Source organism: Arachis hypogaea, chromosome 3 (genome assembly GCF_003086295.3).
Source record: "Arachis hypogaea cultivar Tifrunner chromosome 3, arahy.Tifrunner.gnm2.J5K5, whole genome shotgun sequence".
NCBI classification, from domain to species: domain Eukaryota; kingdom Viridiplantae; phylum Streptophyta; class Magnoliopsida; order Fabales; family Fabaceae; genus Arachis; species Arachis hypogaea.
Genome location: NC_092038.1, coordinates 128,666,313 through 128,687,095, shown reverse-complemented (window position 1 = coordinate 128,687,095; position 20,783 = coordinate 128,666,313). Strand labels below are relative to the sequence as shown.

The window sequence follows — 20,783 nt, the reverse complement described above, 5'->3', positions numbered from 1 at the left end:
GATGACTATTATCGTGCTGTATGGATTTACTTGTTGTGTGAAAAGAAAGAAGTGTCACAAACTTTGATAGATTTCTTTACACTTGTGGAAAGGTAGTATGGGAAACGCGTTAAGAAAGTGCGTAGTGATAATGGAGCTGAGTTTATGTGCTTGAAATCATATTTCTTGAAAAATGGGATCATGCATCAAACTTCGTGCGTAGGGACACCACAACAAAATGGTAGGGTTGAAAGGAAGCACATGCATATCCTCAACGTAGCACGTGCACTTCGATTCCAAGGGAGCCTTCCCATTAGTTTTTGGGGAGAATGCATTCTGACAGCCGGTTATTTGATTAATCTGCCACATTCATCTGTCCTCAATGGAAAGCCTCCTTATGAAGTTGTGAGTGGAAAATCCCCCTCCTATGCACACTTAAGGGTATTTGGGTCCCTGTGTTATGCACACAACCAAAATCGACAAGGAGATAAATTTGTTAGCAGGAGCCGTAAGTGTGTGTTTGTTGGTTATTCTCATGGCCAAAAAGGGGGTGAAAATTGTTTGATCTTGACAATGAAACATTCTTTGTCTCACGTGATGTGAGGATTGTTGAAGATGATTTTCCTTTTTTCATTAAAACCAGTGCTTCTACAATGGGTCCAGCTACTACCATTGAGAATGAAGTTCTTGCTGGACTTGGTGCACTCAATGAGGAAGAATTAGGGCCTAATTGCCAGATTGGTCAAATTAGGCCCAATGACCACACGAAGCCCATCAATACAGAACAAGGTTGTAGCATCTCAACACAAAGAGACACCATCGATACTCACAATGATATTGGGAGTTTGGAGGCCACTTCATTGTCGGTATCGGCCGCTCCTGCCACCACCGTCTCCGCCATGCCTTAACCTACCACCGTCGCACCACTTAGAAGAGGACATCGACTGAAGATACCATCTGTCAAGCTACGAGATTTTGTCACTTGCACCACAGTACCTCCCAATCCATCAAGTCGTTCTCCCTCTCCATCGAGCTCCTCATGTACGGTCTATCCTTTGGCAAACTATATGAACTGTGAAAAATTCTCTTCCTCCCATCGCATTTTTCTCACAGCTCTTCAAGATGAGCAGGAACCTACGCTTTTCTCCGAAGCTATTCGAGATGCACGTTGGAGGGACGATATGGTTGAGGAGATTAATGCCCTCCAACGGAATAGAACTTGGGATTTCACACCTCTTCTTGTCGGCAAGAAAGCTCTTGGCTGCAAATGGATTTACAGAATCAAGTATCATTCGGATGGTAGCATTGGACGATTTAAAGCTCGTCTTGTTGTCCTGAGAAATCATTAAGTGGAGGGAATAGACTACACAGAAACATTTGCTCCTGTGGCCAAGATGGCTACTATCCGCACTATTTTGGCGGTAGCTGCAGCTAGAGACTGGGAAGTCCATCAAATGGATATTCACAACGCTTTTCTACATGGTGACCTTGAGGAAGATGTGTACATGAAACCACCACCTGGGTTCTCGCTGTCACAAAAAGGACTGGTATGTCGCCTTCGAAAATCTATATATGGCCTTCGTCAAGCACCTCGTTGTTGGTTTGCTACTCTCTCTACTGCTCTAGTTCAGTATAGTTTTCAATACTCAAAGTCAGATCATTCTCTGTTTGTTTTTCGAAAAGAAAATGTACAACTTGTGGTCCTGGTGTATGTTAATGATTTTGTTATTGCGGGAAATGATCATGTGGCCATTTGTAGTTTCAAAAACTATCTTCACCGTTGCTTCTATATGAAAGACTTAGCAAGCTGAAGTACTTTTTGGGAGTAGAAGTCGCGAGATCTCCCACAGGCATTTATTTGAACCAGCGGAAATATGCCTTAGACATAATTGCCGAAATTGGGCTTCTTGGGGCTAAACCGGCTCCTACTCCTATGGAAGATAATCATCGATTGGCCTTAGCTACGAGGCCACTACTGTCTGATCCTACCCAATATCGCCGCCTTGTTGGGCATCTCATCTACTTATGTTTTACCCTGCTCGAACTCTCATATAGTGTTCATATTTTATCTCAGTTTATGCAACAACCTCAAGAGGAACATTGGCAAGGTGCTCTTCGAGTTGTTCGTTATTTAAAAGGTCAACCTGGTCAAGGTATTCTTCTGCAACGGCACTCTGATCTGCGCCTTTATGGTTGGTTCAATTCAGACTGGCAGGATACCCACTCACACGCAAATTTCTTACTGGTTGGTTCATTTCTCTTGGCCATTCCCCGATCTCTTAAAAGACAAAAAAAACAACTCACCGTCTCTAAATCCTCTGCTGAAGCAGAATATAGGTCTATGGCCACCGTCACCTGTGAACTAAAATGGCTTAAGGATATTTTGACTTGCTTGGGTGTTCCTCATCCTACGCCAATTTCTCTTTTTTGTGACAGTCAAGCTGCCCTTCATATTGCCAAGAACCCGGTCTTCTACAAAAGAATGAAGCACATCGAAGTAGATTGTCATTTTATTTGTGATGAGATTCTTCATAATCACATTTGTCCTTCTTATGTTCCCACTCAAGAGCAGCTGGCTGATATATTCACTAAGGCACTTGGCACAAAACAGTTTGTTTCATTGCTTAACAAGTTGGGCATTCAAAATCTCCATGCTCCAACTTGAGGGGGAATGGGTGATACGCACCAAATCTCTATTCCTAAATTAGTATGTTTATATTTAGTAGTTGTTAGCTGATAGCATCAATTAGTATAATTAGAGTAAGAATTTGTTCCTCTATTTTTGGTCTGTATCTTTATTTTCCTATTTTGCAGATATGCAGTTAGTTTTAGAAGGATTGGTTTTTGGTTTAGGTTGCAGGTCTCGATGTATATATGTTAAGAACACATTCTATCAATAACAGACTTTGACACATACATTATCATTTTAGCACATATCCACAAGAAAAAGGCATGACTGCTTCTCCCTTTCCTTCACTCGGCCTTGTTCACTTGTCGTCGCTGGTAGTGGTAGCACCGTAGCAGGTTACATACACCGCCCTGCACTCTACCATAATAATCATGGACAAACTTTTTTCTTTCTTTATTTCTTTTATGGAAAGAGGGTGGGAAAAGGATTCGATCCCTCAATAAAATATCAATTTTCATATTTTTTTTCATGATAAAAATTAATTCGTCATGAATCAGAATTCTATTTAAAGATTTGTCGGCCAATAAATTACTATCTATATAAGACGGTATTTAAATCTCTAACATTTGGTTAAATGGATTAAACTAACCCATCTTGGTTATTTTTATTTCTATTTTATATTTTGTATTTCGGCTTTGGCGTTTTATGTACAAAAACACATTTGGGCCTAAATCTTGGGCTCAATAAAATCTTAACTACCCGTAACGGAGGTATTCTAAACTTTTGAAGGGCTTTACTCATATATACATCTCCGTCCGATAGACCCATACCCATCGGGCATATTACATATATATAGCAATTAAGATATGAAGAGGTCAAGCCCAAAAAAAAAAAAGATATGAGGAGGTTAGCCCCATGACCTTACGACATAGCCAGTAACTACTCAAACTAGTGAACCAGTTTTATTTCTAAGAACAAACATATTGTACAATTAAATAATTAAGGGTAAAGTATATTTTTTGTCCTTAAAATTTGACAAAAATTTTAAAAATATTCTTAAATTTTATTTTGTTTCAATTTTGTCCTAAAAGTTTTCGATTTGCATCAAATATACTCCTGACGGCTAATTTTTCAAAAAATTTAAGATCGATTCAACAACAATTTCATAAAAACAACCCCTCAACACAAGCAAATCAACCATAATTTTCATACATTATTGTTATATTGGTCTTAAATTTTTTGAAAATTTAGCCTCCGAGAATATATTTGATGCAAATCGAAAATTTTTGGGACAAAATTAAAACAAAATAAAACTAAGGGGTATTTTTAAAATTTTTGTCAAACTTCGGGACAGAAAATATATTTACCCAATAATTAAATATTTTCATCATTTTTTCCTAAACTACTAAATCATTTTCCCTAATGGACCTAGCCAAAGCATTTGTTATCCTATGTCTAAGCATACATGTACAAGTAAAGCATCCAAATGAGTAAGAAGTCTCTCCACATCTACAATGTTTTTGGTATGGTGTGATATCGGTCTTCCCTTGTTGCAGTGATGCTCTTCCATGCTTCTAAGGAGTCTAAATTAATATCTTTTGTTGACATAATATTTTAAATTGATTCGATATAATGTATTATTATCGTATTTTGAATATTTTTTTTAATATTTTTATTTTTACTATTTAAATTTTGACAAACATACTAACAAAAAACTATTTTTATGAAAAGAAAATTTTTCAAATACTTTAATAATATTCAAACAAACTTATAATTTATAATACACAAAATTTAGGGTCAGTGTACTTAAAAAGGAATTAATTTCTCGCAAACTAAGAAACATATATTGGGTCACCAAAAAAAAAAAGAAACATATATTGGATATAGTTTTTTAGATTTAACTCTTTGGACATAAAATTTAATTAAATTGATCTACTAATTAATTTATTAGTTTATTTAAATAAATATTATAAATTTAAAATTATATTTTATGTATGCAATAACTTATTGACAAACAATAAACTCAGAATCGCAGCAGATAAATAGAGCTTAGTATCGCATCGAATTAGCCTGTCGGACTCGATGATACGAAGGGGGAAAAAAAAAAAACTCTTCGGCGTATGAGTTATGACTCGTTGCCGTGTTAGCTTTATACGCACGCTGTGCTTCCAAACCGCAACACAAATAAAAAGCGAACATAGAGACAGCAAGCGCTACTAGTCTCTTCGGCTCTGTCACTTTTTTCCTCTGTCTTTCTTTAAACCCATGCTTTTGGTTTTCCCTCCCCAATTTTAAACCTCCCTCGAAAGACAGTTTTGGGAGAGAGAAAAGAAAAAGGCAAAATTGTTTTATTTTATTTCCAAATAACAAAAACCAACAACTCTTGGTACGAACGAAGAAGAATTCCCAATTATAAGAAGAAAGAACAACGAAGGCGCAAAAGGAAAAAGAAAAGAAAAGAAACAAAGCACCATGATGCAAAGGCTTTTCAGAGGCAGGGACACTCCCGCCGATGACTCCCCGCCGCCCTATTCGGTGGCGTCATCGTCTCCCTCGGCCTCGCCTGTCACCGGTCCGGCGAGGCCAATTCGTCTCGTGTACTGCGATGAGAAGGGAAAGTTTCGGATGGATCCGGAAGCGGTTGCGACCTTGCAACTCGTCAAGGAGCCCATCGGTGTCGTCTCCGTCTGCGGACGAGCCCGCCAGGGCAAGAGCTTCATTTTGAACCAGGTAATTCCCACTTCTTCCAATTCGACGGCAATTTCTGCGGTTTGCTTGAGTTTAGGGTTTTGTATTGTGGTGTACCTGTTGTAAATTAGGGTTTTTGTATGACGGTGATGGTTACTCGGTTTATAAGTGTTGATTGCCTTGCATTTATGCCAAAATATCAAGTGCATTATATTCTGTTGCGATTAGCCTCTTGTTGAATGGTACGCAGGACCATTGTTGACCATTTAGTTGACCACAGTGGAGTGTCTACTCGTGTTCTGGTTTGTGTGCGATTATAACGTTGTGGGATTGTGTGTCCTTCTGTCATCATTGGAAAATCTCGGGCAAAAACTTCTTGCTAATTTATACTACCGTATGTACAAGAGAAAGAATGTGATAAATTGGCAATCTAATTGTTTACTTGACTGGGGTTTTGAGCTATTGCTCTAGTTTTTGTATCTTTATGATTTATGAAATATAGCTTCTCAGGGAATAGTTTCTGCGGGCTTTATTATTATAAATTTGTGGCTAACAAATTTTGCATTGCAGCTTTTAGGAAGGAGTAGTGGATTTCAAGTAGCCTCAACGCATAAGCCATGTACCAAAGGGCTTTGGTTATGGAGTACACCTTTGAAGAGGACTGCTCTTGATGGAACAGAGTACAATCTCCTGCTCTTAGACAGTGAAGGAATTGATGCATATGATCAAACGGTTGGTCTTTCAGTTTCCATGCAATCGATACATGCTTTCTGATCGTTTTTATGTTCACCCATTATTATTTTTTCTATACAGGGAACATACAGCACACAGATATTCTCATTGGCTGTACTTTTGTCTAGCATGTTCGTATATAACCAGGTAGGGATAGACAACTGCCACATATATTTGCTCAGGCATAATTGCTTTATGACATTTCAGGATCTGTTAACAGTTACATAGGGATTTACTACCAGCTTTGTTCCCCTCTTTCTGGATTCTTATGGAAGTTAAAACGATGTTTTCCTTGTCCAGATGGGTGGTATAGATGAGGCTGCTCTTGATCGTCTTTCTCTTGTTACTCAAATGACAAAGCACATTCGTGTTAGAGCATCTGGAGGAAAAGCTTCTGTATCAGAACTTGGACAGTTTTCCCCTATATTCGTTTGGCTTTTAAGGGTAAGTTGTGTGCTTATGTTTGGAATGAATGTCACAATATTTTTTTTTTAAATTTTATTTTTAAAATTGTATCATAGCTTACCCTATTCTCACTGACAACTCGCATGCTTTTCCCTCTTGTTGGCAGGACTTCTATTTGGACCTAACAGAAGATAACAGAAAAATTACACCCCGCGATTATCTGGAACTTGCTTTAAGGCCAGTCCAAGGGAGTGGAAAGGATATAGCTGCTAAGAATGAGGTATTTTTCCACCAACTATTTTACTTGTTTGTTCAAGGAAGCAGCTGTATATTCATGGATGTTATAGTTTTTAGGAATATTCTATTAGTATCACCCACGTACTCTATCCATTTTGCTTTACCTATCTTATATATTCTGTTTATAAGTTCTTTCAACGTATTTTATGTTCTTTCTGGAGTTTCTAACTTTTTGAGAATATCAATCAATAGATTCGAGATTCTATTCGAGCTTTATTCCCAGACAGGGAATGCTTCACCCTTGTGCGACCTTTGAACAATGAAAATGATCTACAGCGACTGGACCAAATATCGGTTAGTAACTTATTAGCTACTAAATGCTTCTCTAGTCATTTTGTTATCTATTTTTCTATCATTTTTTCATAATTTGTCTTCAATATGCAGTTGGACAAACTAAGACCTGAATTTCGAGCTGGCCTTGATGCTTTCACTAAGTTTGTATTTGAGAGAACAAGGCCCAAACAAGTTGGGGCAACTATGATGACAGGACCTGTATTGGTTGGTATTACTGAATCGTATTTGGATGCGCTCAACCATGGTGCTGTTCCTACAATTTCTTCCTCCTGGCAGGTGAATATTAAATCCTTATATTGTTATTCAGGCTTATATGAGAAACAAAACAGGCTTAATGTATAATTATTGTATAAAAAAGTTCCCAACTTGTCATATATATCAAATATGTTTAAGATTTCAGCTATATGCAGTAATAACGAATAACATGAATGTTATATTTTAGAAGTATTAATAGTTCATTGGATAATATAGGAATATTTTTTAGCTGTCCAATGTTCTACTTTGCTTTCTATCTCCCTTGGATTATGCTTAAGATTGGCATGCTACTAGGGTTGGTCCATTTAAGAAATGCGATTATCAATAAAATGAATCTTTGATTATTGATGTAATTTGCACCCAATGATGTGAAGTAATACTTATTCTTTGCACAGCTAACACAATGTTTTCTAGAACTGGGATATTTAACATGCAGTTGATATATACCAAGAAAATTCCTTTGCATCAACTTAATTTGCGAATCACACGCTTTTTATGCACTTCTTTTTGTTTGAATGATTACTCCTGTTTTGATTCATGCAGGCATACCCATTTAGTTTGTGAATCACACTCCTTCTAGGGAATCACATATTATAATAATTCAGTATTTTGAATTTCATTTGCTTACTGTTGACTTTATTTTGGTGTTTTGCAGAGTGTTGAAGAAGCGGAGTGTCGCAGGGCATATGATTCTGCTACTGAAGCTTATATGTCTTCTTTTGACCGTTCAAAACCACCTGAGGAGGTGGGTATTGTTGTGAATATCATTTTTGTAGGGCGTATTGTTTTCTCTCGTTCCTTTACTAATTGCAGTGCTTGCAGATTGCTATGAGAGAAGCGCATGATGAAGCAGTTCAAAAGTCAATGGCTGCTTTTAATGCAAATGCTGTAGGAGTTGGTTCTGCCAGGAAGAAATATGAGGGCCTTCTTCAAAAGTTCTTCAAAAAAGCATTTGAGGTATTTGAAAACATGAGGGTTTAGATATAGCTATTTTTTGTATTAGTTAACACCTTTTCTCTTCCAGTTAGGGGTGTGCATGGGCCGGGTGAAACCGGGTTTGATGTGACCCAGACCCGGCCCGAAATATATACCGGGCCTATTTATTAGACCCGAACCCGGCCCTAGACCCGGTGAAACCTATACACTTTCGGGCCACGATTATACCGGGTAAAAACCGGGTGAAAACCGGGCCATTAACATTACATTATTTTGATACCTTCTTATAAGCTAGCATGTGAAAATATCCAAATTTCCAAGACTCCAACTATTATTTGACATGGTAAAATTCACTTAGAAAAACAAAAACCGACTCTTCTCTAAAATTAAAGCATAATCATAATCAATACTAATATTGTATAATAACACCAAATATTTAAATCAATACAAATAACACAACAGCATTAGTCTAAAATCTTATGCATTTTAAACATAAAACATTAACTTATAGTCTTATAATAACTAATAACACAAAATATTAAGGTTTACAATACTTAAATTCCACATAAGAATAGCCATCATCCATCACTAATAACACAAAATATTAATTGTGTATGATGACCGGGCCACTGGGCCGACTTCGGGTGACCCGAGGCATGGCCTGGACCCGACCCAAAATAATGACAGGGTCTATTTTTGAGACCCTTACCCGGCCCTAGACCCGATGAAATCACACCAAATTAGGCCCAAAAGTGCTCGGGGCCAGGCCGGGTCTTCAGGCCGGGCCGGGCCATGCACACCCCTACTTCCAGTTATGGTTGTGGAAAAATCATCTGTATGCTTTGTCACTTATTGACCAACAGGATTATAAGCGGAATGCATTTATGGAGGCAGACATACAATGCTCAAATGCCATACAGTCTATGGAAAAGAGGCTGAGGGCAGCTTGTAATGCTTCTGGTGCAACAATTGATAATGTTGCAAAGGTAAAATTTAAATATTGATGATACCTGTTAGTTCTGTAAGTGTAAAGATATTCAAAGTTTCAGAATCATCCAACATTTATGCAAGGGAAACTTGGTTAAAAGGATACCTGAATAGAAGAAAGCTAAAATTTGTGCTGTCTTCCCTTGTAAAAATTAAGGTGGCCTTGTTGAAATGGCAACCCAATTTGACATTGTATCTGTTGCAGGTTCTTGATGCTCTATTTTCAGAATATGAAAAGACTGTTCAAGGTCCAGCGAAGTGGCAAAAGCTTTCTGTCTTCTTGCAACAAAGGTTTGTGCGTGTGTGTTAACAAAGCATCTTTTGCGTTCTTGCCTCTTTTTATTTGTTTTTCTGACTCTTAATATGTTTTGTTGCGGTAGTTTTGAAGGCCCAGTGCTTGACCTTGTTAAGAGGCTAACAGATAAAGTTGAATCAGAGAAGAATTCTGTTGCTTTACAATGTCGGATGATTGAAGACAAGATGGCCCTACTGAACAAGCGGCTGGAAGCCGTTGAGAACGAAAAGTCTGAGTACATTAGGCGATATGAGGATGCCATGAATGACAAGAAGAAACTAACCGATGAGTATATGAATCGCATAACTGATCTGCAGGCTAACCGTCGCTCACAGGAGGAGAGGTATTCTAGCTTATTAAAATCACTAGAGTCTGCCAAGCAAGAATCCGTGGAGTGGAAAAGAAAGTGTGAGCAAGCTATATTGAAGCAAAAAGCTGAGGAAGATCAAGCTAGTTCTGAAATAGCAGCCTTAAAGTCTCGGAGTAGTGCTGCTGAAGCAAGATTAGCAGCAGCAAAGGAACAAGCTCAGTCTGCTCAAGAGGAGGCTGAAGAGTGGAAGCGGAAGTGTGATTCTGCTATGAGGGATGCAAAGAATGCTCTAGAGAAGGCAGCTATTGCCCAAGAGCGCACAAACAAGCAGACACAGTTGAGGGAAGATGCTTTAAGAGAAGAATTCTCCGACACTTTGGCTGAAAAAGTGAGCTCTATCTTCTTTGGTTTTTGTTTTGCAAATATCTATTTGTCTAGTAAGACTGTTAAATAAGCACCATTATGAACATATTACTTGCATCTTTAGTTGAAGGTATCTGATGTGTTTTGCCATGTTAACTATGCAGGAAGATGAAATAAAGCAGAAGACTGCCAAAATTGAGCATGCTGAGAAGTGTTTAACAACTTTGAAGTTAGAATTGAAGGTGAGATTCTTGGCTTGAGTGTGTTTTTTCCAGAGAATTATTGTTAAGGGCTCATAGTATGACAAGATTTATGTTTATTTATGTTATCATATATATGCGATGCTTCTGGCCAATTTCTATCTTGTTTTTAATTATGGGCATGCATCTCAAAAGGTGTTGATCTTCAATGCCAAGCAAGCTTCCTGGTGTCTGGGCTTTTCCATCTCTTATAATTTCTTGATTTTTGTTACCTTCACTTGACACGGGTTGTAACTTGTAAGTTTGCCCTCCAAAATGGTTATTCTGTAATGCCGTAAGATTTGGTCTTTATCACAACCGATGCTTTCATTGTGTCTATACTGTTCATTCTTATGCCAACAATGTACGTTGTAATCACAATCCACTAGAGATAATGAAATAGAGGATACAACTTCACTATCTTACTTCAGAAGAGCATTTTGTCCATTAATGCTTTTATAGTCAGACTTTAGGGACTAATGCCGTGTTTGACTCTAAATATATCTGCAGGCTGCTGAATCTAAGATAAGGAGTTATGAAGGTGAAATATCATCATTAAGGACTGAAATTAATGAATTGACTGAGAATTTGAAAACAGAAAATGCTAAGGCCCAATCATATGAGAGGGATGCCATCGTGTATCAGCAGGAGAAGGAGCATTTGCAGGAGAAGTACCATTCTGAATTCAAAAGATTTGAGGAGCTTCAGGAAAGATGTAAAACTGCTGAAAAAGAAGCTGCAAGGGCCACTGAAGTGGCTGATAAAGCACGGTCTGAAGCAGGTATGGCCCAGAAGGAGAAGAGTGAGATGCAAAGACTGGCAATGGAGAGGCTGGCACATATTGAGAGGGCCGAGAGGAAAATTGAAGGTTTGGAGAGGGAGAAAGACAATCTGCAAAATGAATTGCAGAGAATTAAGGATTCCGAGAAGGATGCACTTAGCACAGTTGCAAAACTTGAAGAAAAGGTGCAACAGAGAGAGAAGGACTTGGAAATGCTTTTGGATAAAGATAAAACACACAGGCGAAATAATGCTCAGATTCTTGAACAGCTTTTAGAAACAGAACGACAAGCACATACACAGGCAAATGACCGGGCTGAGGCTCTCTCTCTCCAACTACAGTCTGCACAAGCCAAAATTGATTCTCTCCATCTGGAGCTGACTAAGTATCGATTGAATGAATCAGCATTTGATGGTAAAATGAAAGCTCCATCCCATGGTAAGCGGATGAGAGTAGATGATGAATTTGGTGTGGACTCTGTCCAAGACATGGATGCAAGCCCTCAAACTGTTAGGGGAAACAAGAGATCTAAAAGTACATACACGCAACCGGAAGATGGGGGTTCCATTTTTGAGGGTTCTGAGGAGAATTACAGTCAGCATACGAACCAGGAGGATTATAAAAAGCTTACAGTGGCGCAGCTTAAGCAAGAGCTGACAAAACATAACTATGGTGACCAGCTGCTTAAGTTGACTAAACCCAACAGAAAAGATATTCTTGCCCTGTACGAGAAATGTATTCTGCAGAAGTCATAGATACGGGGAAAAGACTTATGTGGGATGCTGTGCGATGGTTGCTTACATATTAGACTAGAAATGTTGTGCGATGGTTTAACCTTTTTTGCCCCCCGTTTTCTGAGTTCATATTTGCCGAGTGTTTTCTACTTGAATTTGTTGCTAGTAATGATCATCAGACAGGCCATAAAATATTTTGATGGCCCGATCTTTCTTTGCTGAGTGGTCGAGTTAGCTGTATTTATTACATTTTTGTATAGTTTATCATGTATTTATTTGTTACTGTTAACATTGTTTGCACATTAAGGAGTTAAACATTGACAGTAGTTCTTTTTTTTTTTATATGCCCAATGTTGTGTTTCCTGAAATTCAGATTGAAGATCGATTGGTTAATCAATATGGGTTTTCGTGATTCTTAATTTTAGCACAACCTAAAGAAAAAGCTCAGCGCATTAGACCCACAAAACAATATCTATCTATTCTTAATATATAAAAGTAGATACATAAGTTTATTCACATTATTTTTAAAATATGTTTCTCTTTCTACTAATGTTATGTCAGCAACATCGTTTATTTGGCAAAATTTTAGAATCAAGTACACAATTTTTTTCAAATTACCTATTATTTCCCAATCAGCAAAAAAAAAATATCAATAATTAAAAATTAACCTACAAAGACATTGAATGCATATATAAGTCATTAAAAAAAATACCAATAAGTTTATAACCCCCAATAATTAATTTCTATAAATAACTCATTAAATATTATAAACAACCGTATTATAAATGTTATAATAATATTATTAATCATAATAAAATTTATATTATAAATATTCAAATTTTATAGTATTTGACCTATTTATATAAGTCTCTTATCATTATTCCTTTAAATAATATCAAATTTAGCACAAAAAATTTATTTTCGAACTACACAACATCTCAAACTTACTCATATATATGACAATTGGTTTATCAAAGTTTGCGTGATTTGTCTATGAAAAATATTAACCACCACAAATGAAGAGGAGCTTCTTTGTTTAAAAATGATTATATTAGATAAAAAGGAGACAACTACCAGGGGCGGAACTAGATAAAATATTAGAGGGGGGCCAAAAATATTTATACAATAAACTAAGACTAAAATAAAATTTTAAGGGGGCTAAACTGAAATTTACATATAATTTACATGTAAAAAATTAAAATTAGGGGAGGCCATCGCCCCCCTTTCCCACCACCTAGCTCCGCCCCTGACAACTACATTTGTGGCACATGTAATCAAACACCACAATATCCAACAATAAGGTAATTCTATAGGAAATGAATCTTCTTCAATTTTTTTAACACTTGACAGAATACAATGTGATCTCTTAGCAATGAATGGTTAGATTAAACAATGGACATTATTCAGTTTTTTTTTTCACTGGAGAGAATCTACTCCCAATTTTATATACTTTTCATAATCTCATCTATTAAATTATTACTTACTAACCTAATACTTATTTCAAATCAAAGTGCTACAACAATCTCTGTAATATTTGATGGCGAAGAAAAAAAAGTGTTGGACACAACTACTTCAAACCTAATAACACTCTAGAAAAGTAATACATTGAAACACCATCCTAACTGAAAAATTTGTGCAACCTTACACTTATATTTGAAATCAAAATAAATGATTTTAATCTAAAAAAAATTGTCAACAATACACTGTTACCAAAACATTTGTTCCAACAAAAAACACTGAACCTCAACACACATTACAACAAATAAAACAGGTAATACTCCAGAAAAAATTCACTTATTCAAGACATTTTTATTTCTAATTTAAATTATTCATTGATTATAGGAACCAACTTCGCCAATACTAATATCATCAGACGAAGATCACATACCCATCAAGAGATTAAGGAGAAAGAAAATCATATAAATTCAAGACACATTCAGAAGAAGAACATACATGCAAAGATGGAACAAACAACACAGTAGAAAGTACATACAACTCAACAATTTATAAAGAACATGTCTTCACAAGAACCTACGACAAAAAGAAGAAAGCAACAATTCTAACAATAACCAATAAAAAAAAAAGAAGGACGAGCACTACATAAAAAGACTAACTCCATCAACAAAAGCAAATGCAAAAATTAAATCACTAAACAAAAGTGTCACTTTGTACAATTCCAACGTCCAAATCTTTTGTATTACAAATTATTTTAAATAAAACACATTTTAAATTTAACTTTAGTTTACACATATTTAATTTAATTCTACAAAACATAGCGATTTCTAATATTTATTATATACTATCATTAATTTACCGTTCCGCGCATCGAGCTGGTCTCGTTTTAGTATTTGTATATTAATTGTAGATGATATCATTACACAGAGCTTAGAAGTGTAAAACATCCCAAAAGAATCATGGTAGCAATGATAACACATATGGCTAATAACTTTGAAATGCGTCCCTTGTCCTTCCTTATTACCAACCCTTCAATTATAGGGTAGTTAACGGTAATGATGAAACCTGCAATGAAAAACTGCACAAACATCTTGTCCCAACTACCAACAAATACCGCTCTGTAGACTCCACCCAGAAAGCAACATATATTGATCGTGATGACGGCAAGCATTGGAGCTATGAAGATGCTGGATGCTCGGAAATCATATTTATCCATTTGGTACAGCTGAGTTTGTTCATCATCCGCTACTTTGTTTGTTGGCAAGAAATTTGCTTCTCTTATACCTACTTTCTTTAGCAGTGCATCCAAACACCCGTATAGATGACAAGTAATTGATTTCATCATCCATATCCTCTGCTCATTCATCCATTTGTGAAGTGTTCCTCCTGTTATGAGGACTTCCTCCAAATGATTTAAAAGAGCTGATACAAAGATGAATACAAATATGATGAAAAATGGGTCTCCAACCTGTCACAAATTTTCAAAGATTGTTGTTTTAGTCTATGAAGCAAATATATGGAAGAATTGTAGGTACGATTTTGAACTGAGATTCTGGTTGAACCAAGATGCAGATATTTGACAGGTAGCGTTGTTACCTTGGGGTACAAGGGAATTCCATGAAGTAAACAGAGCTGAGGGATGGTGGCAAAACACCATAGAGGGAAGCAATAAAGAGGGAAATATGTGAGTTCTGCAAAACATAGTCTCTGAAGGACTGGCATCCTTGAAGGACCGTATATAAGAGAGCAATATTTGTTTATACCATTTTCAAATAAACCGCTGTACCATCTAGTGCCTTGGATTAACACATCATTCAAATTTGTTGTAGCTGATCCTAGGAACTGTGGCCTAGATGGTTCACAGAAAACTGAAGTCCATCCATTGCAATGTAATATGAATCCAGTGAGATAGTCTTCCACAACACTATCGTATAAGAAACCAACCTGGAAAAAAGATTCAAAATATGTATATACTTTTTCTAAATGAGTTTTTATGTATATCTGCATTAATGGGACTAAAAAGTTTACCTACCTCTTGTCCCCATTTAGTACTGATTTCATATTCACAAGAAGCCAATAAGTGAGTTTCTCCTTCTAGTAATGCATTCCCACCAGAAGCGGAATCACTTGTGTAGTTTTGAGTAAGTGATTTGATGAACTCATTGGATGAACCAAAATATTCTTTAAGTTGAGTCAGATCAGTCCCTAACATTTAATACTCAGAAAGTGTAAGGAGTTGCAATCATAAGGGCAATGCTCACATCTCAATGAACTGAAATCTTATGCCGAGAAGAAACTAGGAAATTATTGTGTTGAATACCTTTGATATTGAGATTTCCACAAAGTGACACCCTTTTTATATAAAAGCCTGTACCAGACATTACTGGACCCTTAAGCCCGTCCATACCTCTCCATTGAAGCTGAAATGTTGTCAACAAAAGTTTATTTAAGTACACATTAAACCATCATTACCTTGGTTTAAGGGCTATATGAGCGTGGAGCATTGTCATTTACTGTGTGCTTTAGAAACATACACAACCCTTTTATATATAAACAATTGTACTAGATAGCAATCTTGATGCCCTTACCGTGAATATTGATCTCAGCTGACTATCATAGATGTCATTCTTACTGACATTGTAAAATTTCTGAGGAAACTGAACAAAAGCTAAGGAGGATGATATCTTCGGATCAAGGTGAAAACACATGGCGTAACGCGCTGAACTTGGATCATTACAGAACATGTCACAGTCCAAAACTAGAATGTAGGGAGAATTGCTAATCACAGCAGATACTCGGAGCTGCAAGGTTATATTTATTATGTAAGATGAGGAAGCATCATCACATGTGTCATATTTGCAAAGCAAATTTTGAGTGTATATATATTTTGGAAGATATGAAGAGTGTAATCATACAAGGACATTGAGTGCTCCAGCCTTGAAATGGTGGGGATGAGATGGTCTTTTCTCACGGGAAACATACACAAGGCGAGGAATTTTGCCATTATCTGCATCATCAAAGATATTACCTTCCATAACCTGCCAAAGTCAGAAGATTTATTCTCATATGATTGCAAATTATAGATTAACACCAAAAATTCTATTAGCTTATTATGTACCTCAATGCTAGGAGGGTGATCTTGAACATTTATGGTAGGATCATCTCTTGAAATGGCCATATTATCTCTGAAGGACACAATCTTTTCCTTAAAGACCTCATATTTTTCCTGCATAACAATTGACTTACATTAAATTCAGTAAGCACTGCTTACTGCTATAGCCTACTAAAAACCCAAAACGTCAAGGAAATAAATATTCAAACTTTCAATTTAACACACTCAACCTCAATCTGCTTCTTATCTTCCACATACAAACTGCTTCTTACAAAATCAGACTCATCATCATCTGAAGAGGAAAAGAAAGCCTTGGGGCACCTGCTCTTAATTCTGTACCTTGTGCAGAATGGAATCCACAACCTTGCGAAGTTGGAAGTCTCCCTCATTGCACGCAAGGTAACAGAGGAACCCCCATCGTCCGAAAGGTACACATTGAGCTTCTCAGGAGGATAATCAAGGGCCATGGCAGATAGGACAGTGTTCATCACCTCAAAAGTAGGCTCCTTAGTATGATCAGCAGTGCATATGAACACATCAACAGCAGGAAGTTTGTGATCTTCAGGCAACCTCTCCGGAAAGACGGTGCGCGAGACGGGACGCCACCGATACGCACGGCCGAGGATCCATATAAAGGAGAGAATGATCTCTGAAGCAAAGACAAGGAACCATGGAAACAAGAGGCTTTCTGTGGTGTGAGGCGGTTGGAAAAGAAAAGAGAATCTGTAGTAGAAGATGAAGCATAAGGCTGTGGAGTGGAGAAGCATGTGGACTCTGTTTGTGACAAGTAAGAGCTTCTGGACATGGCTGCTGTGAAGAGGAGAGTCCTCCATTTCTGTTCCCTACAGACTCTGACATATAATATAATGTTTTAGGAAACCATCTTTCCTTTAATACGCGCACTTTGTCTTTGTAAATTATATTATTATGTCATCATCATAGGAGTACTGGAATCTTTAATTTAATCTTTAAAATTTTAATTATTTTAATTTAATTTTTAAATTTTTTAATTAATTTTGTAATAGAAATTAAATTATTATAAAAATTAACGTAATTAAAATTTAAAAAATTTAAAAACTAAATTAAGACAATTAAAATTTTAAGAACTAAGTTAAAGACTCTAAATCCTAAAAAGAATATTTTTTAGCATGTAAATTGTACTAAGTCAATAATCACAGCTACCGCACTACCAACGGCCAGAAACTGGAAAATAAAAAATTATATTTTTTAAAGATTGGATTTCAGAATAAATATTTCAACTATCACAATTATAGTAAGTTATTTTTTAATTAAATTTAATTATAATTTTTTATTGTTTTAATTTTTAACTAAATCAATTATAAGTTATTAAATTAATTTAGTTGAATTTAATTACTAAAATGACTTAATTATATATATATATATATATATATATATATATATATATATATATATAATATCATTGTTTTAATATTTACGAACATGATTTGTTATAGTTATTATTTTTCATTTCCAAATCTTAGTTGCATTTTATTAACTTTGATTATCTAACACTTTCAACAATTTCAGCTAAAACTTAGAGACATATTTATCCATTTAGACTCAGTTTAATACATTTTTCACTTTTTCAACAATAGTTATTATTAAAGATAGATTTTTAACAATGATAGTAATTATATTTGATAAGTTGTAGTAAAAGTGATTTTTAATAAGTATAAATTGCAACAATCATATTTGATAAAATTTAGAATGATTTTAATAGATATAATATAATAAAAAAGGAATAAATAAAAATATATTTTCCACCAATTTTTTAAATAAAAAAATCAGACATTTTAGCTATTACAATTATGTTTTATATTCAAATAAAATAAGATATATTATATCAAATCAAAATCAAGTTCAACAAAGTCAAATCAAATTAAATTGGATACCTAATAAAATTGAGAAGTCAACATGCATACATAATCATTTTGTAATCAATATATAACTAACATAAGGGGAAAAAAACAAGGAAATTAAGAATATCCAAAATTTTTACCATATTACTTTTGAAGACCTAAAGTTGACACTTAAATTAAACCAAAACCATCGGGTTAAACCAAGTCTACTTAGCATTCAATTAATTTACACAATTTGGAAATTATATATACTCTCAGCTAATAAAATCTTGCATATAGAGATAAAATTTGTTAGATATTATATAATGTTTATACTAAAATCAATTATTTGAAAAACTGACATTAGATAATATTAAAAATATCGATTAAAGTATAAAATTCAAATATTTTATCACTACTTTTCACTAAAAAGTATGTATTCTAAAAAAAAAGTGATTTTTAACAATGATAGTAATTATATTTGATAAGTTGTAGTAAAAGTGATTTTTAATAAGTATAAATTGCAACCATCATATTTGATCAAATTTAGAATGATTTTAATAGATATAATATAGAAAAAAAGGAATAAATAAAAATATCTTTTCCACCAATTTTTTAAATGAAAAAATCAGACATTTTAGCTATTACAATTATGTTTTATATTCAAATAAAATAAGATATATTATATTAAGGATTAATCTCTACGTACAATTGTTTTGCGCTTACAAGTTTTACAAGTTTAAAGAAAACAAAACCCACTAAAAGCGTTGCTTATGTTACGTGCCTTTTTAACAGGCTTTTAAATAAATTCAAATCAATTAATGCACAAATATATAACTTTCATTTTTCAAAAGATTTCGTTTCTTTTTTCAAATTTTTTGCCAAATTGGTTAGATCTCCTTCTTGCTTCATTTTTTTTCGATTTTTATGGTTTCTGAAAGCTTTGAAATTGTTTTAAAGATAATGAAACTTCAGAAATACACCAAAACGATTACAGAAATACACCCAAATGGTTACAGAAAGGATTATAGAAATACACCCAAACTGTTACAGAATTACACCCAAAGGATTACAGAAATACACCCAAAATATTTAAGAAATACACCTAAAATATGGGGAGATAGTATATTTTTTCTTGAAATCTTTTAATGTTTTGCTGGTTAAGAATGAGGCACATGGCAGAAGCAATCTAGAAAAAAAAAACCTAGAAAAATAGTAAAACAGTACCTTGAATAATATTTCTTCGTTTTTTCTGGTGATTTTTTATAGAGATTTGTATCTTTTCTTCTTGATTTCTTCTACTCTTCGCGAGGAGTTGAAACGTGTCTTTTATTTCGAATGTCGCTTGAATCTTGACGGTTTGCATTTTGATTGAGGAAGAAGAAGAAGAATGCGAATCTTGACAGTTTGCGTTTTGATTGAGGAAGAAGAGGAAGAGTGCGGCATAATGAACGCGTGCATTGGACGCTCAATTTTAAAAGAGTAGTGTGCATGTTTTTTTTTTTTATCTGGACCAACTTGTATAGCTTGTAAGTCAAAAAAGCTTGTATGTGTAGTAAACCTCTTATATCAAATCAAAATCAAGTTCAACAAAGTCAAAAGTCAAATCAAATTAAATTGGATACCTAATAAAATTGAGAAGTCAACATGCATACATAATCATTTTGTAATCAATATATAACTAACATAAGGGAAAAAAAAAACAAGGAAATTAAGAATATCCAAAATTTTGATCATATTACTTTTGAAGACCTAAAGTTGACATTTAAATTAAACCAAAACCATCGGGTTAAACCAAGTCTACTTAGCATTCAATTAATTTACACAATTTGGAAACTATATATACTCTCAGCTAATAAAATCTTGTATGTAGAAAAAAAATTTGTTAGATATTATATAATGTTTATACTAAAATCAATTATTTGAAAAAATTACATTAGATAATATTCAAAATATCGATTAAAGTATAAAATTCAAATATTTTATCACTAATTTTCACTAAAAAGTATGTATTCTTAAGAAAAAAAGTGTTATTTTGGGTTAGGATAGATATATCAAAAGCATAATCCGAATTTGATTAAAAAATAATATCTGATAAAAATCACACTCAAACCCAAAAAAATGTTTTTTTCCCCCCAAATTTGGACATAACAAACTAACTAATCAATTGTGTGCTCTTTCCTTTTTCTAGAGAAAGAGTGAAAATAAAATTATTATCTACTGCTAATTAAAAAAAAGTGTTACTTAGATTTTATAAAAATTCAATGTTTAATAAAAAAATAGAATTAATTTTATGAATAATACTTTACATTTAAATCTTTTTATTATGGTCTATCATAATAAAAATCAATTATGTCTAATATTAGTCAAAAATAACTTTTGTATGTAAAAAAATTAGTCCAAATTAGTCCTTTTAATGTGAGTCAAATCAGT

At 34.6% G+C, this 20,783-nt stretch overlaps 2 protein-coding genes across 2 annotated transcripts; one reads left to right on the top strand and one right to left on the bottom strand.

The window, feature by feature from the left end:
- Positions 1 to 4,678: 4,678 nt before the first annotated feature.
- LOC112791517 (uncharacterized) lies at positions 4,679 to 12,266 on the top strand. The gene is made up of 14 exons (XM_025834375.3): positions 4,679 to 5,338; positions 5,867 to 6,028; positions 6,110 to 6,175; positions 6,329 to 6,472; positions 6,600 to 6,713; positions 6,923 to 7,024; positions 7,115 to 7,300; positions 7,935 to 8,024; positions 8,102 to 8,236; positions 9,079 to 9,201; positions 9,408 to 9,493; positions 9,583 to 10,195; positions 10,335 to 10,412; positions 10,920 to 12,266. Exons 1-14 carry the CDS (start codon positions 5,081 to 5,083, stop codon positions 11,943 to 11,945), a joined length of 3,183 nt encoding a protein of 1,060 aa, XP_025690160.1. The 5' UTR covers positions 4,679 to 5,080; the 3' UTR covers positions 11,946 to 12,266.
- A 1,776-nt stretch (positions 12,267 to 14,042) lies between these two features.
- Positions 14,043 to 17,367, bottom strand: LOC112791515 (cellulose synthase-like protein G1). Its single transcript, XM_025834374.3, has 8 exons — positions 16,722 to 17,367; positions 16,498 to 16,605; positions 16,295 to 16,417; positions 15,968 to 16,180; positions 15,700 to 15,799; positions 15,412 to 15,584; positions 14,976 to 15,323; positions 14,043 to 14,847 (listed from the first exon to the last, which is right to left on the bottom strand). Exons 1-8 carry the CDS (start codon positions 17,322 to 17,324, stop codon positions 14,299 to 14,301), a joined length of 2,217 nt encoding a protein of 738 aa, XP_025690159.1. The 5' UTR covers positions 17,325 to 17,367; the 3' UTR covers positions 14,043 to 14,298.
- Positions 17,368 to 20,783: the final 3,416 nt, after the last annotated feature.

Excerpts from the sequence above, each read along its gene's own strand:
- LOC112791517 (XM_025834375.3), top strand. The coding sequence starts at position 5,081 with ATGATGCAAAGGCTTTTCAGAGGCAGGGACACTCCCGCCGATGACTCC. Across the intron at positions 6,029-6,109 it reads TTGATGCATATGATCAAACG|GGAACATACAGCACACAGAT; the intron begins GTTGGTCTTTCA and ends TTTTCTATACAG. Across the intron at positions 10,413-10,919 it reads CTTTGAAGTTAGAATTGAAG|GCTGCTGAATCTAAGATAAG; the intron begins GTGAGATTCTTG and ends ATATATCTGCAG.
- LOC112791515 (XM_025834374.3), bottom strand. The coding sequence starts at position 17,324 with ATGGAGGACTCTCCTCTTCACAGCAGCCATGTCCAGAAGCTCTTACTT. Across the intron at positions 16,181-16,294 it reads CTGGAGCACTCAATGTCCTT|CTCCGAGTATCTGCTGTGAT; the intron begins GTATGATTACAC and ends ATAACCTTGCAG. Across the intron at positions 15,800-15,967 it reads AGCTGAGATCAATATTCACG|CTTCAATGGAGAGGTATGGA; the intron begins GTAAGGGCATCA and ends ACAACATTTCAG.